We start from the raw sequence: 21,192 nt of genomic DNA on the forward strand, positions 1-21,192 counted from the left end.
ACAGGGAGGCTGGGTAGTCATCTTTTCTTCCATTAAAGTTCAAAGGAAATTCTCATATAGTGCCTGTTCCTTTACCATAACTTGCTTTTTATTATGTGATATTGTGATTAGATAAACACGTTCTTGAAGTGGAAAGTGATTTGAAAGGATAAGGTAGTGTATGTGAGGAACTTCCCTTTTGGGCAGAAATTGGCTGGATGAATTGCTGGGATCTGCCAGAAATACTGAGAACTTTGTACCTATGTAATTTTGTAATTATTTAGGCTGTTCCTTAGGAGTATATGATGCAAGATGGGAGCCAAATGTTTGGGTGTTGGAAATGCTGTGAAAGCTACTGTTGATAAAAGTACCATGTGAAGTCCTTCAAGCCATTATATTTGTAAAAAGATGAATTACATTATTTCTATAATAATGTGAGTTATTTTGCAGATAGATGTCCAGTTGGTAATTTCACACAGTTTTGGGAGCCATGTTAGAAATGCAGTCAGCTTTTGTACAGGGACATTTTTGTGTGTGCATTGTTTTCCTGGATTTTCTGTTGATCCTTATTGAGATAACTGAGTGCTGCAACAAATTGAGTACTTTTTTGTTACTTTTTTAAAAAAATTGCTGTTAAGGAGGGTAAAGCTATGTAACAAGATGATAAAAATTTCATCCTGTCCTAAAGTTCTGTTTTTCATCTTTCACTTTTTGAAATTTAAGGTGTTATTGGTAAATTGTTTCAATACACTGCTTTAATAAAGTAACTTAAGTATTTTTACTGTGATGCCTGGATAAACAATATCTCTTGAGAATTTTTTTGTTTGGTTTGCTTTGATATTTTTGCTGTGGTTTTTTTTGTTTGTTTGTTTTTTCCCCTCTAAGTATTTTCAAATTAATTAAATTCTTGAGGTAATCATTAAGTCTTCAGCAGAAAATAAATGTTGGAAGTACTCATTAATTTGGCAGTTAAGGTCTATTTCATGCAGGATACAGTTCCAGAGGTACTGTCTCACACTTCTGTTTTTGTTAAATGAAAGAACCTCTTCTAAAGGTATATCTGTGAGTGAAATGCAAGCTAGAAATCACATTAGTCATTTGTAAGGAAAAATAACTTCTATATCTTTACACTAATGTTATAAAAATGTTAACCTGTTGGCTTTCTTTTTGTCCCTTGTCACGTTTTGAGAAGAATAGGAAGAATGGCAGGGGGGAAAAAAATCACATTTATACTGAATTAAAGCAATTTAGATGCATTCAGGAGAAGTACCTGACCAGGGTAAAACAATGTTCCATTTAGAAGAAGAATCCTTTGTTAAATTAAGCAGAAGAAATACTATTTACAATGTATATAATTTTAAAGTTTTTATTAGTGTGAGTGTTCACAAATGCCCCTTGCATAATAAGGTTGTGCATTTCTGGTTGCAGTTAAGTATAATTGCAGACCATCTCAATGAAACAAATTCCTGTTCGGCAGCTGCATCCTCAAGTAATGGTGTAATTTAGTCTAAGCTGTTCAGTGCTTCCGTTCTCTGAAAACAAAGGGGGCTGGTGCAAAATAAAAAGTGTAACTAAATGTTCTAGAACTATTGTCTACCTTGCTTTACACAGGAAGATCTGTTTTGTAAATTTGACTAAACTGCTGATTTCCTTCTTAACTCTTAATGAAGCTTCATAAAGTGCTGTTCTCTGGAGTTTGGTTTCTCAGTATGAGAGAGGCAGCTTAAAAAGTACATGGATTGAACTTGTATTTCCTACAGAAAAAGTCAGAAGCATAGTACATCATTATTGTCTGGACTAAAATGTTTTTTTTTTTTCAGTCCACTCCTTAGAAATCTACTTGCATTGTGGATGGGATGGGCAAACTCTTGTTCAGATTCGGTTTCACGAGTGCAGGTTGAAATAGGAGTGTGTTATGCAAGTGTGAGAGTGGAGAGAAGGGGAAGAGAAAAGGATATCAATGTCTTATGTTAGGTCTTCATCCTTATGAAGAATAAGCAACCTGTGCCTCAAGTTGTACCTTCTTAAAAATACTAGCAATAAAGGAGGATATTTGTGCTTCACCACAACTTCATCTGCTTTCTGCAGTTTAAGGTGACTTTCTCTTCCATTAGAGAATAGATAAAAGTTTATGCCAAGTTAAATTTAGGATGTGAGTTACATTGAAGTGGGATAACTAACTGTCCCAAGAGAACTGAGAGTTGAATGAAGGTGGTGGCTTAGTTTCCACAGCTGTCTGGTTCCTTAGTAGACAGAGAGTCTAAAATAAGGATGTGTTTCTCTGGGGAGTTGAATTTTCTCTCAGATGTATTTTTGCTTGGTAAATACAGCTACTGAGGTTTGTGAACTTGGAGGTTGCAACTCATTAGGGTTGAAAACAAACAAAAGGAAAACCAAAATATTCCTCCCAAAACCTGGAGAAAACTGCTCATCACAGTTCACTTTTTTTCCCCTCCAGGAGGAATTTAGCTAAAACTACTGTGTGGGGAAGTTGGAGTAGTCAAACCTTAAAAATTTCCAAAAATGTCAGCTAGGTTGCATACAAAATTGCTTTGCAATTGCACAGAAATGATTCCAATAAAATTGCTGCTTCTTATTTTGCCGCTGTATGTGCTTGCTGAACAGCGTCTGTAAGTAGTGGTATGGTGAGAGAGTGGATTGGGTTAAAAAAGCCAAGTTGAGGCATGACTTGAGTTTATGTTGTAATTAAGGGCGGGAATGAAGAGAGCAACCACTGAGCACTGTTGTAGGCTGGGTATCTCGAGGCCAAGAGACACTTCTGCAAGCTGTTCACAAGGCAAGGGTGACACCCTGCAGGGTTTTGTCCTGGCCAAAGGCAGTGAGTGATGGCTGGCTGGTCTTGATGACTGCCCAAGGTTCTCCAAGTGTCTTCTCTCAAAATGAGTGAAGATTTTGTTCTTCATTGTCTTCTCTGTGTTTTTGGATGCTGATCAGTCATGGACACCTACAGTGTTGAAGGGTTTTGAGGAGTGAGGAATGAGCACAAATAATGTGCAATACAGGAGTGAGCTAACTGGCTGAAGAGAGGAAAGAGACAGAGGGATACTGGTAGTTGAAGATTTAAGTTTTTTGAGTTTTATTTATTTGAGTTAGCATCTTTGTAGAGTATGTAAGATTTTTACTGTGAAGGCAATTTGGTATTGAGCAAAACTTTTAATATGGATTTAGCACTAAGATAAAAAAGGTCACGCTCACTCTACCCCCAGAAAAGAGCAGTGTATCTTTTTAGGGCATTGATCACGGAGAATTTCCTTGATTAGTGCTGGATTGTTGATAGCACCTGAGTAAGTGACATTAATGCAAAAAAAATGTAAAAAGCACAATACTTAGGGTTTTATACTTCTAAAAAGACAGAGTTGACAATTAGTGACTAGTTCTTACACTAAAACTATTTTTGAATTACTGAAGCCTTGATTTTATACATGCTGTAAAAGACTCACCCTGTTTTACATAGTAATTTTAGATATGCACATTCTCTTTTGTGTTTGGCTCATAACCTTAAGGCGTTAAAATGGATCCACCTTTTTTTTTTTTTTTTTCCTTCCCCAGAGGAGTACAGTGTGCTTAGGGGCTGGCCTTTGTCTGTCATGCATTCCCACCATAACAGATTTAGCAAACTGCAGCTGAGAAGTTTAGGCTAGTTTGTTCTTTGTGCTGCTTGTGCAGGGGAAAAGCTTTTGTTTTCACTGGATCACTGGCATGTCGATTGCTTTGATGCCAAAAAGCATACAGTTTTGCTGCTGTCGGTATTTTCAATGAAAGAATGCAGGCAAGAACAAACAGAAATCCTAAGAAAGAGCTTACTATAGAATCCCCACAGAAGGGCAAGGATGCAGGTCCTTGTGAAGTGCAAGCAGAGAATCCTGTGGTTGTACTGGTAAGAATTCTTTAAACAAGCTGTCTCTTCTCTTTAATAATTGCAGTTCTCTCTGTCAATGAAAAACTTCTTAATCTTGTGCTGATCAGAAGTTCCAGCATTCTTGCTTGTGAATAATTTGTATTTAAGGTTAAGGTTTGATTCTCTGTGTGTTGTCTGCCTTTTAAATTGATTTTTTCTGTTCTAGTTTATCACATCTTTGGTTCTCTTTGAGTGTGACTTTGGAATTTGGTTTTCAGACTAGCTGCTTCTCAGTCTCTTCTGTCTAGCATATTTATACAGCTCTTTGAACCTAGCATGAAAACTACATATGCTTTAAAACTCTTTCTAGCACTTCTCCTTTTTAATTGCCCAGCATATCTTCCAATTAATGTATCTTTGAACTTGTGTGTATTTAACAGTTAAATTTTACTTAAATGATCAAAGAACTATATAAATAATTAATGACTACTTCTGTTAAAGTATCTAACTGTTAAAGGACTTAGTTTTTCAATTCTTTCAATGCACATTATTTATGAATTTAAAGTTTTAAAATAGCTTCCAGTGAAGGAAAAGGGAAATTTTCTGTATGTAGGGGAAATAATCAAATAAGAACTATTTTGGCTGAAACATTGCTGGACACTTAGTTCTGTTGGAACTTCAATAGTACAGCAAGAGAACATAAGTGAGCTGTAATGAGTCCACCAGCTCTCTTCAGAGGAGGATTGGTAAACTACTACTTACATATCAGTAGAAAGTAGAAGTGCTTTGATAGTTCTTAATAAAATTTCAATGTTATTTAGTATCATTTCATGCTTGATTGCTGCTGGTGGTCCTCTCTTTATTTGTCTGCCTGTATTTGAAGTTAGTGGGGTGATCCTCAAATTATAGTGTCCCCTCTCCCTCTTATTTGAGCTTCACACTATGCATTTAAGAATTGAACTAAAACATTTTGGCCATCTGTATTTAGTAATACTCATCTGTAACTTTTTGGGAATTGTTACTGTATATAACTGAAAACTTATGTGTGCTAGTAAGACAAACTTTCTTTTCCTTGTCACTTTTTTTTTAGCTTTGTTCTATTCAGAGAGTTGTTAGTAAAGTGTGGGGCTTTTTGGATGGGTGTGTTCTGATTTCTGGTCCAGATTTTCATCAGTACAATATGAGCTAATCTTGTGTGTGCTTTCCTGCCTTTGGAATGTTTAACTTTATTTAGAATTGTTTTTATTCCCCTGTGAATACTCAGAGAGGATATTAGTGTTTCTGCAGATACTTGGAGTACTGCAGCTAATCAGCAAGGCACATGTACTTGTTTAAGAGGAAAAAAGGTATAAAACAACACTGTGTTTACTTATCACCGTTTATTAAGTACCTCCTTATAATTTTTCAAATCTCACTTCATTTAATGTTCATGGAATAATATACCTACAGTGTTTGCTCTCATTTTCTCATTTTTGGATGAATTGCATGCATTGAACACAAAGGTCAATATTTAAAGGGAAGAACATTTAGGTTTTGCATAGGCCACATTAGAAAAGTCTTCATTGTCATTTCAGTTGCTATTTTGGTATTAATCTGTTTATATATGTATATATATATACACAAGTGTATATACAGCATAATTATAGATCCCTTTTGTCTAGTTATTAAGGAAGCTAGATGAAGTGGTGCAACTAACCTGCAGCAAGTGCCAGGCACAAAGCAAAAAGTAAGGTGGTATGTTTTATTTGACATTGACACTTGGGTCCATTTTTATTTCACTGGGCTGTGATGTTGCATTACATTTTTACTGGCACAGTGAAGGTAGGTACCCTGTCATTGGTGCAGGGTGGAGTAAGGTAATAACTAAGACTGAAAAAGTTGCTGCTAGTTGCTCTAACAAATTCTAAAAAGCTGAATTTCTTGTTTCCTGGGTTAAAAACCTGGGAATTACATTATATAGCAATCCTCAAAAGCATATGGAACAGTAGGCTTCTGGTTTACTCTAGTAATACTTCTCATTGACTGTTGTCTGAAACATTCTTTCAAATGTGGATGTATTATTCCTTTAGTGCAAATATGATGCGATTTGCTTAGCACTCAATTTAAGTATTCTTTATAAAGGTGAGATAGAATCAGCTCTCAGGAAGCAACAGTTTTTTTGTTGTATTAATTTATGTCATATTAATTTAATTTTTTGAAATTTAGTTCACTGAGAGTCTGTTGAAGCATTGAGGGATCTGGATATTTATAACTGTGAGCATCCCATGTGTTATTGAAAACAATGTTGTTTGGTTAAGTGCTGTGCCTGAATTAACTTTTCCTGATGAGGTGGGTGGGTTCACAGAAAATGATTTGCTGCTCTCAGTGCCAGTATGTCGGTATGTGTGCTCTCTTGTGTCCCTTTGATTAGAATTACATTGTGTCGTAACTTTGCTCTTGAGGTTAACAAGCAAGAAGAGCCCATGGAAAAAGCATTTAGATTTTTCAGGTGGTGCCTCAAAACCCTCCTGGGGATGAGCTGCTGTTGTGCTAGCTGTTGTGGAGGTTACTGGATGAGTATGCCTGCTGCCCAGCTGCATTTTGATAGTCACAAGTAGTAACTGCTTATCAAAACAGATGATGTTTCTGGGAAGTTGGGTCTTTTGGAGGTCGTCTTTCTGTTTGGAAACTTGCTGTCAGTATAAAATGTAATAGTTAAAAGTAAGCTCTAGGATACAAATAATTTCTTGCATTGATTTTTAAAACCTCAATCCAGACAATTTATTTTATGTTTATTGTGGGACAGTAAGATACATGGAGCTGTAACCCATGTTTAGTATTAAATAATCTTATTATATATCTACAGTGGCTTTCCTCAGGCCACTATTAAGAAATATATAACACTTATTCATCTATTTATATGCTGCTTCCTGCTAGTGCCTGTAGCTTCATTTTACTTCTTATGGGAACTTAGTAATTTGCAGGTGTGTAAACCAAACATGTTTTTATAAGGTAAATAATGTTTTGTAGCAGGAGGCTAACAATATTCAGTGTGCCTAGCCTTACCATCTTTTGTTTTCTGAGAAGAGAATGGGACAATAACAATGGTCTCAATTTAAGGATGCAAGAAAAGATGTACTGTGGGGTTTTTTTCTGTAATATGTAATGTAGGCAATCACTGAACTCTTAGCTTAAAATTTATTTTATCTGATGAATTTTGACACTGCTTGTCCAAATATATAAACTGTATTCTAACAGATTAAAATGCTTGCTGTGTGGGTGTCATGACTACTGTTCTGAAATATTTCTTGTTTCTGCTAAGTTTCCATGCTTATAACACTCATGCAAAACCCAAAGTGGTACAGCAGAAAAATTGCTCTTTTGTCTTTCAGCAAATATAGCATTGGCTGGCTCGAGACCAGCCATGAACCCCTATGCTCTTAGCATTTTCCTAGATTACAGAAATAAAAATGTTGCTGGCTGTAGATTATAGGAAAAGTTAATCTTTATTGGAAAGACTGATTTTAGTGCCTATAAATTTGATGTTGCAGTTTTGACTGGGCTGAGTTTTATCTGTGTCAGCTGGTCCCTAAACTGTATTTAAGGGTCCCATAACTACCCAGCATATTTTCTTTTATATTACATGAAATAATAGAACAGGTTTTGGTTGGTTTGGGATTTTTTTTAATGTAGAAGAGCCTGAGAGAGAATCTGCTTCCTTGTGCTGTTTTTTGTCTGGCTAAATGCCAGTGTCAGTGTGTTGTTTATTGTTTTCTTTTTTTCATATCTGGACTAAACTGATAAAACATCCTCTTCCTTTTGAATCTGACAGATGACTAAGAAAGAAATGAGTAACATTTAAGAGAAACCTGAAGAAGCAAATTCTTCATTAATTTTTACATAAATGATACTTCTGCAAATCAAATACCTTACTGATTAAATAGGAGAGGTCTGTATTTAAGACCTCAGCTGTAGTGAGCCTTAGATTCTTCAAAAGCTTCTCATGAGAGAGGATTTTTTTTTTAATATAATCTTGTGTTTACAGCATGTAAGCAAAGCTTATATTCTTTTAAGATTCCTTTTCATAAACTGTATAGTTGTGATAAGCCAGTTTTGTAACTACAGGGCAGAGAGAGGCATTTGCTATTAATTGGATGATTTTTAAAGGTGCATTTTTGGATTTTGAATTAGCTGTGCTAAACGTGTGTGTGTGTGTGTGTGTTTGCATGCCCATGAAATAATTTTAGTTGCATTGTCTTTAAAAGTAATCCTTTTCCTCTGATTTTGCTGGTAAAATAAGAGAAGCCAGAACTAGCTTTCTTCCAGTCTTCACCTATCACCTTCCTAAGAGAATTAACAGGAGGATGGACATAGCTCTTCAGCACCAGGGAGAAGTGGATGAGAGTGCTGATCATGTGCAGCACCATATAAAAATCCATTACACATTTGAGATGACAGCTTTCTCTTGCTACCAGGATGTGGAATTGGGCTGTGATCTATCCACTTGCTAGTTCAGATAGTAAATGTCCTGGTATATGAGCTTTCTGACAATATTGACCATGCATGTGTTTATTCTTTCCTTCGAAAAGCTCCCCAAATTGCCATAAGTGACCACACAGCCATCTGATCAGCATTTCAGGCACAATCTGACTGGAAGGCCCCTGGTTGGAAGGAACTTCCTCAAGCCAGGTCATCTCCTAATCTGTCACAAAAGCTCTGGCTCACTTGCTGGTCTTAGTTGAGAAGGCTCAGAAACGTGCCATGAGAGAGGGGAAGGGTCCTTTTAGTGTCAGGCCTGCTTTTAATTAGTTTAAGCCAATTGTGAAGCCAAACCTTTTAAGCTAACTGCAGAGACTGTATACACAAATGGTCCTTCTCTGGTTGTCATTTTTTAGGCACAGTTTATTCTGCAGTATTTATTTTTGTTTTTCCTAAAGGTCAGTCATGCTCCTCCACTCTCAAACCAACCTGTGAGTGCAGCATGCTGTGTATAATTTCTTAGGACAAACTCTTGAGAGGGAATGGTCACATGGGAAAAGCAAACTTGACCAAATGGAGTGACTGGGCCACATTACTCTAGTAATCTCTAAACCTTGCTTTAACTTAAGAAAGAGTGTATTGCATAAGAGCTCAGGCTCAGTGTTTGGCAGGTGGGGATCTTGCTTGTCTGGATAGGTAGAGAGAGACTTGTTAGGCTGCAAGTGAGAGAAAGGTGAGCAAAGGGTGTTTTGTTTTCTGACTGATCTGTTACCTTGTACTTCATTTACAGACCAGTAAAGTTTGAAATGCTCTTTGTATTCTGCTATCTCTGTGCTTAAGGAAGAAAATTTGTAATGGACAAATGCCTTAGTAAAGAGTTGGAAGAGGTGAAGTTACTGAAATTTATTTGGAATCAGAACTGGTAATGACAATCCATTAGAATGGGGCTACTCAACCTGAAATTTTGTGAAGGGGTGATTTTACAGTGTCAGTATGTAGGAAGTGTTTCAAATAATTGGGTGGACAAGGTGTTACGGAGGTGTAGAGCACATGATTTCATTAGCTTTGGATTCACTGCAGCAGTCTGAACACTCAAATGCAAACTTGCAACCAAAGTATTTTGTGTAATTAGTACATTAGAGAAAATGTAATGATTTCTTAGGTTGTGTTTGCCTTATGCTTTTTGAGCTAAATTGTCCAACCATTTCAGCTACAGATGGGTGCATGAACATAAACTTTAAGCCTTTTCTGATGGACACTGACATTAGTTCTTGGCTTTGAGGCAGTAGCTGGGGTTCAGGTGATAAGCTCTCAAAATGTGTCAGAGTACAATATGGAGTGAACTGAACAGCCCTTCTCCATGTCTTCTGAGGAGAAAGAGATCAAACAACATAATAATCATGGCTCTTAGAAGTATTGATCTGTGCTGAGTATGTTGTTATACAGCTGATGAACTTCTTCCTGTGTGATTGTAAATGGTAGCTAAAGCTACATTTTGTTCATAATTTTTGGTAGATTTTTCCAGACTTCGCTTTTTTTGCCTCTTCAGCTGTTATGCTTTGCTATGTTCCCACATTTTTCTTGCCAATAAAACTACTGTGTGGTACATATGAGGGAATCTCAAGAAGCTTTTGAGTAGCCTGTGAATTAAACCTGAAAACTTCAGTAGCTTTCTCTGACCAAAGCTTTCCTAATTCCTTGAAAAACAAATTTATTTGATTCACTTTTGGATGAAGAAAACACCTGTAAGTTTCTCAGGAATATTATTAATATACCCGTGATTAACAGGAGTTACTGCTATTTTTTCTGTGTAGGACAATTAGAATTTGGAGGGTTATTGTCCTGAGTTATACAAAACAATATAAAAAGCTTGTATTGTCATTTTATCTATAATGATGACAGGAGCTGGTCTTGCTGCTACAATTATCTTTAATATACCTTACATGTAAATCAGTATCATTGATCTTGAGGAAGTATAATTTGTAAAGTCTCTTGTAATTGCTGCTTGTAAAAAAATGCGATTTTATGTCTGGTACTGTGATGCTGAATTTTAGTTGCAGAAAGTTCAAGCTAGATTGTAACCCCATCTATGCATTAGTTTGCACTCTCCAAGGCAGAGCTGCCTTGTTCAGAGCTCTGTCTAAACCTGCTTTGCCATCTGACCACTTAACAGAATGTTTGGCAGGGTGCAGGTTTTTCTCTGTCTGATTGTGCAGGGGCAGCTGTAATGCCTCATCTGCAGAAAGGGGTTTTAATGTGGAATCAATGCACAGTTACTGAGGAAAGCTACTTGTGCAATTAAGAGGGAAGTAGATGGCCTATGGGAATTTTGAAAAAAGATATAAAGAAGAAAGAATGTCAATTAGCCTGCCCCGGCTGCAGGTTATTGCTGAATTAAAACAGCTCAATCTTTGAGCTAAGGTTGTTTTCGTTCCTGTTAAACCCAGATCAGAGCTTTCTGGGCTGTATCAAGCAAAGGCAACCATCAACATAAGAGACTAGTAATCTTTTTATCATTTATTTGCAGTGAAAATACATATGTGATTATGCTAATAAGCTCTGGCTTACTGGATTTTGTGAAATAGTTCTGAGGCAATCAGCATGCTTGTCTCTAATTGTCACTTGCACTTCCCCATATGGTGTAATATGACAAAATCTGCATTTTGAATACTGTGTTTTTGATGTAGATGCAATACAATTCTGCCAATCTTTTAAAGAGTATCTTCTAAAATAAGTCAACAACTGTAATTTGCCCTCAATATACCTCAATTTGCCCCAGAATTTATATTGTTTTTTTCTTTTTTCCTGTAGGCAAAGCCAAAGCTTATAGAACCAATAGACTATGAAAATGTCATTGTTCAGAGAAAAACACAGATTTTGAATGATCCTCTACGTGAGATGCTACTGTTCCCTTATGATGACTTCCAGGTAATTTAATCCACCCTGTTTTTGTTGTGGGGATTTTTTGTTTGTTTGGGTTGGTTTTGGGGTTTTTTTACTGCAGATTTTTAGTAGTGGTAGCCATGAGGTGATAACTTCCTATTGCTTTGTTTCTTAACTCTCCTTAGTTTCAAAAATCCCCAAAAAGTCTTTGCCATTATTCCCATTACCCTGCTTGATTTATTCTTTTTGGTACAGAAGAAATAGCACAATTTCCTCATCTGTCCAGATTGTAATATATACTTCTGCAACTCAGTGATTTTACTGCCTTTTTAGATGACCAGTCACTTGTAGATATTCCCCCTCCCTTTCCAATGTAGGAACTTAGGTGACATCTGTTTAAAAAAAAGCATGTGCTTTCTTTAATTCTTAAACTGATTTTTCCCCCCATTCTTAATAGTGAAGAACATGAACCTGTTCAAATGCACTCTGCTACTGTTAGCTGCATTGTCCCAGCCAAAACTGTGTTCTAGCAAAAATACCACTTACATAACAGAGCTTCTGACTCGATTATGCCAGACTTAACCAAGCTTTGATAATCTTGTTATATTTTTTAAATTACCATGTTTTTTGAAATAAATAGTTTATTTAAGTACACCTTAAAAAAAATTCTTGTAGATCTAGTTATGATAACTACCAAGCATCTTAGAGCCTGAAGTTGGAATGAAGTCTCTTGTCCACATGCCCATACCTGCAATCAAAATGTCTGTTTGAAAAGTATGCAGACATCTGAATAGTCTGTAAATAATTTTATTCAGTCAAGTAGTTGAAGCTAAGTTTGTTTACCACAGGGAAAGTTGATGATGAGTTGGTGTATTTCTACAGAAGGACATCTAAAGTCCTATAAAAATTGCCTGTTGAATTTGTAATGATTTTTTCTCTGGCCTGTTAGAGTGTTTGCCCAAATGCAGCTTGACTCTCTTTTTAATACAGTCTGGAGGCTTCTTTTTAATTGATTCTGACACAAATAACTCTTCATGTAGCCTTCCCACTCTGAGCTAAAAAATTTGGGCTTTGGGTAGCTACGGTTATTTAGAGAGGAATTTGGGCTTCATATGTTCACAGCCACACATGGAAGTTTATAGGATGGAAGTAAAGCTTCTTGAAAAGGATGTTCTACTGATACAAGTCTTCAAATACTGAATCACTCAGAATGATACCCAACACCCGGTGTTGGCTTTGGCACTGAAAAACATGAGTAGGCTACACCACCAAAATCTCCTTCTGTACCATGTGTGTCTCTTCAGTATCACAGATCAAGAGGAATCCAGATTACTTCTGCTAAGTGTGCTTTTGTCTGATTGTCTAGTTCACTTACCAGGGTCATTCCGGTGAGCTCTGAATTATCAATGGAGAAGAAGCATAGTTAAGAATATCCTCCAGCCGTTTTGTCTGAGCAGTCTGGGGGTATGGCTGAAGTGTTTAACTGCTATTTCTAGTGACCTTCTGCAATTCTTATCCTCAGGCCTGTATGAATGAAACTAGTCCATAGTTTTCAGTTTCATCCTTCAAAAGGAATGACTGAATTTTGTCACAAATTGTAATGTCTTTTGTCATCCTTTGTTTGGATTATGTTGTCAGATTTTCATCAAGGCAAGCATTAAATGTTACATCGAAAGATTTCCTTCAAGTAGTCACAGTTTTGGAACATAGTCAGCTTTTCTGTTTCTTTATCCCTCATCAGTATAATAACAGAACAAATTTTCTGGCTTTCCCCAGTTTTGGCAGTCTCATTTAATACGTGATTTACATGAAGACTGGTTTGTACTATCAAACTGTATGTTTGTATTATCAAACTTTTATTTCCTTAGAAGACTTGCTTGCACAAACTAACTCCAGATATTTTTGTTGAACACATGACTCTTCTGTACTACTTTGGTCTATTTATCTTGTTTCCAACAACATAAAGTATTTTAATATGTCATTCAGTGTTTTAAGAAAATATTCCCAAGTCGGAGAACAGAAAACCCTTAAGTGCTTATTATTTTTATTTGAAAGTTAAACCTTTTAACACTGTTCAGTTTTTCATAGCCATATATACAGGTTTGAAATCACTAGTCATTATATAGTTGCCAGTATCATTTGAATAATTAAAAAGAAATTAAGGCGTATTTTCTGTGTTTGCCATTCAGCTTTACTTGTATTTTTTTAATCCCTCTTTCTTAAGTTGTGGCTGTCACTCTGTGTGTGAGCCGCTCTTGGGTAAGCCATGGCTCAAATGTTTGATACTGGCCTCATCCCCCTCAAGAAAAATTTAAATAGTGAGCTAGAGCATTTTGAGCTACCTATAAACACACTTAGAACTGTTTATATGTGGAAACGCCTACCATTGTCTAGAAACCTGTTCAAGCTATTTCCTTTTAGAGCATTCAATTTTTATCTTTACAAAGTTCTTCCTCACACTTAGGTTAAATTGATTGCAATCTAAAAAACCCTTGCCTGGAAAGGAAGCTCAGCAATGTTAATTTATAATGACATTAAAAGTAAGGCTATTTCGTTCAGCATGGCCCTAAAACTGCCACTTAAAATGGCACAGGAAATACTTAGTTTGCAGTACTAGATAACACTTCTAGAATTTTTGGAAGATTACAGAAGAAGCTGCATGTTTTCAGAGAAGCACCATTGATGACACCAGCATTGAATTTCTATTAAAGTTTAAATGATTTAGAGAGAAATTGGAAAGAAATATTTGTACTTGATTTGGACTTTTTCTTTTTCTGATCATGCAGTTAGATAACTGAAATTTAATTTATTAGGTGTGAGAAGATAGTATTAAAGGAGAACCAATATTAATTTTTAGTTCATATCAGAGATGAAAAAGCACAGAAACTAGCTTTTTGTGGACCACATACAGCTTTCCTCTCTTCCTCTCCTCTTCCTTCTGATGAAAATTATTTGTCTAGTGAGGGAAAGGGAAAAAAAGAAAACAATACAAAGGGGGAAAATAACTCTTTTTCTCTTCAGGCATGACTGTTCTCTAAACATGCTGTCCCAAGCAGCTTTAAGCTCAAATCACTACCAAAGAAACATTTGAGCAAGGATGGAGCAGAAAATGCTGCAGTCTTGGAAAACTCATAAACTTTGAAGGATTGTTCTTCAGCCAGCTATCTAGTTACAGGAACCTTTCCAGATTTCCACTTAACTGCATTTACCATTGTCCCAAACGTGGTTAGCTAAGATTATGAAACATGTTTTCTCTCTTTTTATATGTTTGGTAGCAATTAATTTAGAAGAACACGATTTCTGTTCTGCTTTGTTCAGAGCTTCAAATCCAAAGAAGTAGGCTTGTAATTTGTTCTTTCCAGTTTTTTTTTTCCTTCATGCTATTATATCTAAATAATAGCAAGATTTGCTTTTCTGTAGTTACCAGAAGAGCTCTTAATCAGCAACTTCCTCTTCATATATTGTGTCTTTTTAAATTTACCACTTGAAGATTGTTTCAGCTGCTTTTTGCAAGCTTGAGCTCTGAGTTTTCTGCACTGAATTCACTTATCAGGTTACTCCCTACCTTGATCTCAACAAATTTATAGGGGGAGGCATGCTGTGCTTGGAGACTGCTGGATGATGTTTTGCTGTTGGCATCACTGAATTTGCTTTCATTCTTAGTGAGTGAGGTGTCTAAGCTGTCTTCATACTTTGTACTCTGTTCATTTTTAGCTGCATTTTTGTCCTCTTTTTCATTAAGGTGCCTATACAATGTGTTTGTTAATTATGATGATAGACCCACTTTTCTGCCACCCATTGGAACATCTCTGTTAATGTTCTTGTTTCTCTCAGTCACAGTGCTGCCAGTTTTTCAAGGCTATCTCTCTAGCTTCTTGCTGGGAAGAGCCATCTCCTTTGTAACAGTGAATTACTGTATCAATTGGATACTCTTGTATCCAAGTTTGTACCTCTTCATGGCTTGTTGGAAATTTCTCAGGTCAATTTCAATAATGAAACGGCTTCATAACTAATTAGCATTAGTTTAAAACAGGCCACCTTCATGATGGTGGTCACGTTAAAGCCATGTGCTCAATGACTGCAAAATTGGTGAATTTAACTGCAAAGTGGGTAAATTATTTAAAGAAACCTTAACCCAAAGCAGTACTAGTGTGTACTTGGCAATAAGTCACCCTTTATCTAAATAACCTTTTTTAAAAAATTTCAAAATGCTTCACTTCTGAGTACTACTTCAATTTTAAAGGACATTTTAAAGGAAAACAGAACTATGGAAAGATTTGGGTTGGAAATGACCTTGAAGATCATCTTGTTCTAACCCCCAGTCATGGGCAGGAACATCTTCCCCTAGAACAGCTTGCTCAGGGCCTCATCCAACCTGGCCTTGAACATCTCCAGGGCTGGAACATGCACAGCTTGTCTGGGCAACCTGTTCCAGTACCTCACCACCCTCATAGTAAAGAACTTTTTTTTAATACCTCATGTAAACCTGTTTTCTTTTAGTTTCAATCCATTCCCCTTTGTCCTGTCAAATAATGCAAATGCAGACTAAATTTGCTTGTAGCAAGTAAAATGTGGGTGCATTCCTACCCATATGAAATTTGTCTTTGCAAAGTTATTGCAGTGTTATTTTGAAGGCAGTTTGGTGCTTAGCTTAGACATCATTTCACCTTTGTTATTTTTGGGTTTGAGCCATATGGATTTAACATACTTTCACTTAAAGCCTCTTCACTTTTATTTAATGTGATTTAAGTACTTCTGAAAATAGATGTTATGCTAACTTTGCCGAAGTAAGACTAAATCCAGGTCATTCTATGAGAAAGCACATCTTCAGTAGAGGAAAAGCAAAATGTCAAAAAAACCAAAAAAAGTCCTCATTTTAGAGAGCGCAAATTAAACTGATCAAATAACTAATTTTGAAATGTTCAAAGTAATTTCTCTATTACTTTTTGCCTTTCAAATCTATTTTGTGTTTTTCTTTAAGTCTTTACCAGCTGTTGTAAATCAATTTTGTTTGGAAATTACTTTATAATACAGGTTCTGACACTTTCTGTATGAAGGATCTTACACTTCCCATGCAAAGGTTAAGTCACTTCTGACACACGGTTGTTTTAGGGGCAGGAGCTTGCATACAGCTTGCCATCTTTTCTCCTGAGTCTTTTAGAACAATTTCTGTCTCTGCATCTGGAGCATGAGCCTCTGTGGTAACAGTCTCACTGGCAAACCCAACCTTGTGAGAGAGAGAATATCCATTGCAGTCTGCACTCTTTGTGGGCAGGTTCATTATCCATATTCCATCAGGTTTTGGGTAGCGAGTTGACTTGGTGGAATGTTCTTGCTGCTGTGGCCTATTCTGAGACCTCAACAAATCCTAAATCCCTGGGACTCAGTCAGAAAGTTGTGTCAGTAAAAGAGTCTGTTAACTGTGTGCCTCAGTAAGTGCGTGTGAGTCCTGGCTCCTGTTGAAAGTGGCCTTCCTTAGTTTTGACAGCAGGGTAATTGAAAGTGTTTATTAATTTTCTTTGAGAGCATGAGACATACACTTTGTTTGTTCCTGATGCTGCCGTGATCACTCAACCCCAGAGAGTTGAAAAGTTTCATTCCTACAAAACAGTTCGGCCAATATAGTTGTGGAGAGAGTTTGTTGAGAAGACGATCCTTCTTTTCCTAATTTTTCTTTTGGAATATAATGTGTATTTATGTGCATGCTTGCTTTTAAAATACTGTGGTGCTGCTTAAGTAGTTATTTTTAGGAATTTGCTCTGAATCACAGTACTTCACTCATTGCATTTCCTGGTTCTTCAATGCACTACTGCAGCTGATGGACATGCTGAGGAGACGGATGCATTAAGACAATTACTAATATGAACAAAATTGACAAGTCAGATTCTTCTGTTTTGTCACTGATACTGATGCAGTACTGAGATAAAAATCTTTTCATGTATGAACAACTAGAAAAATTTCCTAACTATTGTATTGGTAGTTGTGTAGTGTGGAAAATATTAAAGGTAATAAGGCTTTTCGAAATCTGTGAAAGCAGGCCCCAGAAACAGAAAGAGCTGAAGAATTTAGAATTAGCTGTAACTGCAAAGTTTGAAAGTAGGAAAAGTTACAATAGTACAGCAAGCAAGGACATAAAACAATAATCTGAGTCTTAGGTTTGGCTAGGATAGGTCTTATGGCTGCAGAAAAATATGCTTAGCAAGATAGTAGAAAGTTTTAAGCTTAATAATGGAATATTGTTTATTGTTAATAGAAAGCACACAAGCAAGCATTGTTTGAAGCAGGTGTACGTGTGCTTTCCGTGATTGGTTAGAACAATTATCTGTAAGCTTTAACAGTATTTTGTTTGCTGGAAAACTTTTAAGATGCTCTGCAACAAAGAAATCTTTGGCTGCTGCTGGCAGATGTGACCTGTTGCCGTCCTTTAGCTCTGTAAAATCCTGTTATGAGACTGATGCTGCAGTAAAGGTTTAAGGAATGCCTGACAGTAGTCCCATCCCATTCGTGCCCAAAGACCCAACACACTGTAGCAGGGTAACAACAGCAGATATTTTAAAAGTATGTTCAGCAAATTCAGTTTTACCAAATTATGCTAGAGTGTTGATGAGTTGGTCGATGAGTTCATGGGTTTCCCATGAAAAGCACCTGGTAAGATGCCACCTAAGTCTCTGTTTTTTCTTAAAATAATATTTTTTAGGAAAGCATAGTATAACTATGCTTGTGGAATATATATAAATACTGCATGTAATATTTCTATATTATATAAAGTATAAATACTTTCTCATCAAATATCAGATTGGAATATTTCCAAATATTTAATTGGAATAGTATCTAGAAATTCTGGTCTTAAGGTTGTTTACTACACTTAATAGAAATATTTATTTCCTTAGCTGGTGGAAACAAATACTTAATATGGTTTCTAAAATTAAGAAAACTTCATTTTTAAAAGCTGTTAGCATATAAATATATATCTTCTTGCAGTTTGGTTTTTTGTTTTTTAAATGTAGTTTGCAAGGTTTGTTGGGCCCATGAAATATTTTGGGGTTTGTAGTATTTGTTTTTAGTGCCTTCCCACCTCTCCCACCCAAGGAGTTACCATTTCACTTTTAGTGCTCTGGACTAGATGAATGAGTTGACCATGACTATTGGGATTATTATTTTTCCCCTTTCAATCTTTACTGTAATTGAATATGTTTATTTAAGTACCCTCCCCAGATAATGGAGTGAGGGTTTGGTAATGACCAAGATAATCAATCACCTTTCAGTGATTTCAGTCAATCAGACTCTCAACAGAGATAAGTTAGGGTAATGTACTTACGAGCCCTTTGTTTTTCAACATCACATGTGGAGCTTTTGCTTGTCACATTTTTATCTGATCCTTCCTGGATGTGTGGAGTGTAGCTAACAGTTGTGTACCACAACCCCCTTCCAGGCTCTGGCTGTGTAAACTCTCTTGTTCACCTTTGATGGCCTAAGATATGAGATTCTTTTCCACATAGTGCAAAAACAAGTTCTGTTGCTGCAAGGTTATTTTCATTTGTGGTCCAGAAGATTTTGTTAGGTTTTCATCTTTTTCGCTTTACAAATATAAAGTATTCTAAGGCTTACTTCAGCACAGGTCTGAGAAGCAGAATTTCATGGTCACAGAGAGATTTCCTGCTCTCTGGCACCCTTCCTGGGCCTCTCTGAGTTCTGGCAGATGATAGGAAGTTCTGACTTGGTAGGCTGAAGTGTATGCATACTTCAGTGATCCACACCTTTTCTCTAAACCTGCAGTTAAACAGTGGTTTTTTGTCATTAAGATCTGCAGTTGAATTACTCTTTTATTTTGGTGTGGCTTTCTTACCTTCCTTGAATAATAGTTTTTATGTGTAGTAATAACACTACCTTAATGTCTGTCTTCAAAATGTTGGAGTTATGTTGTCATGATAGAATTATTTTTTTTCTAGTATTTTTTCCCCATGTTGACAATATAGTGGAAAAAGCTGTCCTATGATATCTATTTCTCACTGATTCCAGTCTTGCCCTTATTGTGAAAGAAGAAACGTGTTGCTTGAATGATAGCAAACTCTCACTAACTGGCAATTCTGAAACATCGTATTCATAGGATGTTTTCTGCTGAGCTTTTCTTCATTATAGTGGTTTAACTGAGTGTGGCTGTGTCATCCCCCTTTAAATACAGGTTTCATTAATTGCTTTTGTTGTTTATCAGACAGCATTATTGCAGCGGCAGAGTCGATACATTCGTTCAACGGTTCCTGAAAATGCAGAGAAAGAAGCTCAGAGCCTGTTTGTAACTGAGGTAATACTGAAGTTGCATGTAACTGTGTATAATAACAGTATTATACTTGACTTATTTTTTTTCTCCGTCATTTACCATTTAAAACAAACAGAAAAATAAGCCCTGGAAAAATAATGAAATATTTATTGCCATTTACTTGTCAATTATTTGAAGGCAAAATTTCCAGGAAAACCCAGTATTAAAGCCCAGTATTTTTTCCATTGATGGCTGGAAAAGAAGTTTTACAGGACAGCTTTTAATTATTTTGTTTGCGTCATTGGCTTTTGCAGATGGTTCTCCCCCACCTTCATTATGCTTTTGGTTTTCCAGATGAACGTGGGTAATTTCAATACATAATATCCACTAGTAAATCTGGAATGAATCATTGTGACTTGTTTTTTCTGATAAAGTGTCTCACACCAGCCATTCTTACTTTGTTCAGAATAATCTTCTACAGATTGCTGGAACAGAGGTATCCAGAACTCTAACACTTGTGGAGGCCAAAATTCATTATGACTGAATTCAACTTGTATGCTATATGTAGAAGAAACATCCTCAGCCCTAAAGTTTCTCAGAACTGTTTGCTTTTGTTGGCATTCCTTTGGTTCTGTGAGGTTACTCTTCATTTATTGTTATCTTGAAGCCATTAAGGAATTAAAGATTCAATTGTTTTTCCTTTTTTTTTTTTTTAATAATAATCTACTGATTTTCTACTGACATGCTTTAAGCTGAAGTTTTAACATCTGAAACAAGTAAATGTCTGTTGTTACTCCAATAAAACCAAAGGAGCTTCAGATAGCTGGATCTGTATCAAAGTGATTTATCCACACTGCTACATACCCTTAATACTTAACCTAAACATTTCTGAGATAAATTTGAAGAGGATAGACAAGAGAAGGGAGAAATGTTAGAGGTAATTCATGAAGTTTAATGAGTTTCTGTTGAAACAATTGCTTGGCAGGTATTAAACTTGTGTTTTGAAATATAAAGAAAATATTTACAATTTATTGGATACTGTGTTTGTGTATATGTTGGTTTCTTGTGTAACATAAAATTTTGCATGGAATGGTTTCTGTCAACAGATCTTGTCAGTTTTATGTTACTTTGTTCAAAGCCAAGATAAATCAGTACTTTTATGTTGTAACAATATGGGTGGAGTAAAATGGTATTTCCTGTGATCTAGATCAGAACTTAATGACATAATTGCTTTTCAACCACTGCAAGCATACAGTTTAAGTATTAATTTAATTGCAGTGGAAGTATAAATTCAAGGAAAAGATGTTTCTGGCTTTCTGTATCAGTATGTGCACAATTGAATATTCTGTTTTAATAAGGTGTCTGTTTTTGTGCTGAGTTACCTAAGGGCTCAGTCACGTTTTCAGCTTCAGCTGAGTTTTATAAAGGCTTGGCCGTGTTTTCAGCTGCGGCAAAATGCTGGTTTAACTTTTTGGATGACTGAAGATGGTTAATCCAGATGCTGAGTGCATTCACCATTTTCTGGTTTTATTAAATACATGTCTAGCAGATTATAACATTCCATTGAAACATGTAACTTGTTCCAAAAAGCTAGATCACATTAGACTATTGCAAAAGAAAGGAAGTGTACAGGATTTTCGGAGATTGATATGTAACCATAATAGTTCATAAACAGGCATATCTTGAGAGGTTTTCTTGTGCTGTGTCCATTGAATGCCTTTAATCCACTTCCAGTTAATATTGATACATGGTTTTC

At 36.1% G+C, this 21,192-nt stretch overlaps 1 protein-coding gene across 6 annotated transcripts in view; it reads left to right on the forward strand.

The window, feature by feature from the left end:
- DOCK9 (dedicator of cytokinesis 9) overlaps positions 1–21,192 on the forward strand; it is a gene marked incomplete at its 5' end in the record, with an annotated part of 111,962 nt that overhangs the window by 25,660 nt on the left and 65,110 nt on the right. For 5 of the 6 annotated variants that reach the window (XM_083881766.1, XM_083881767.1, XM_083881762.1 and 2 more), the window contains 2 exons: positions 11,108–11,224; positions 19,392–19,481. In XM_083881766.1, coding sequence (XP_083737892.1) covers positions 11,195–11,224; positions 19,392–19,481 — 120 coding nt within the window. Of the gene's footprint in view, positions 1–3,452; positions 3,878–11,107; positions 11,225–19,391; positions 19,482–21,192 lie in introns of those variants that run through there. The other variant, XM_083881763.1, reaches the window with a different exon arrangement.

This window comes from Zosterops lateralis (genome assembly GCF_965231275.1).
Source record: "Zosterops lateralis genome assembly, chromosome: 2".
Taxonomy (NCBI): Eukaryota; Metazoa; Chordata; class Aves; order Passeriformes; family Zosteropidae; genus Zosterops; species Zosterops lateralis.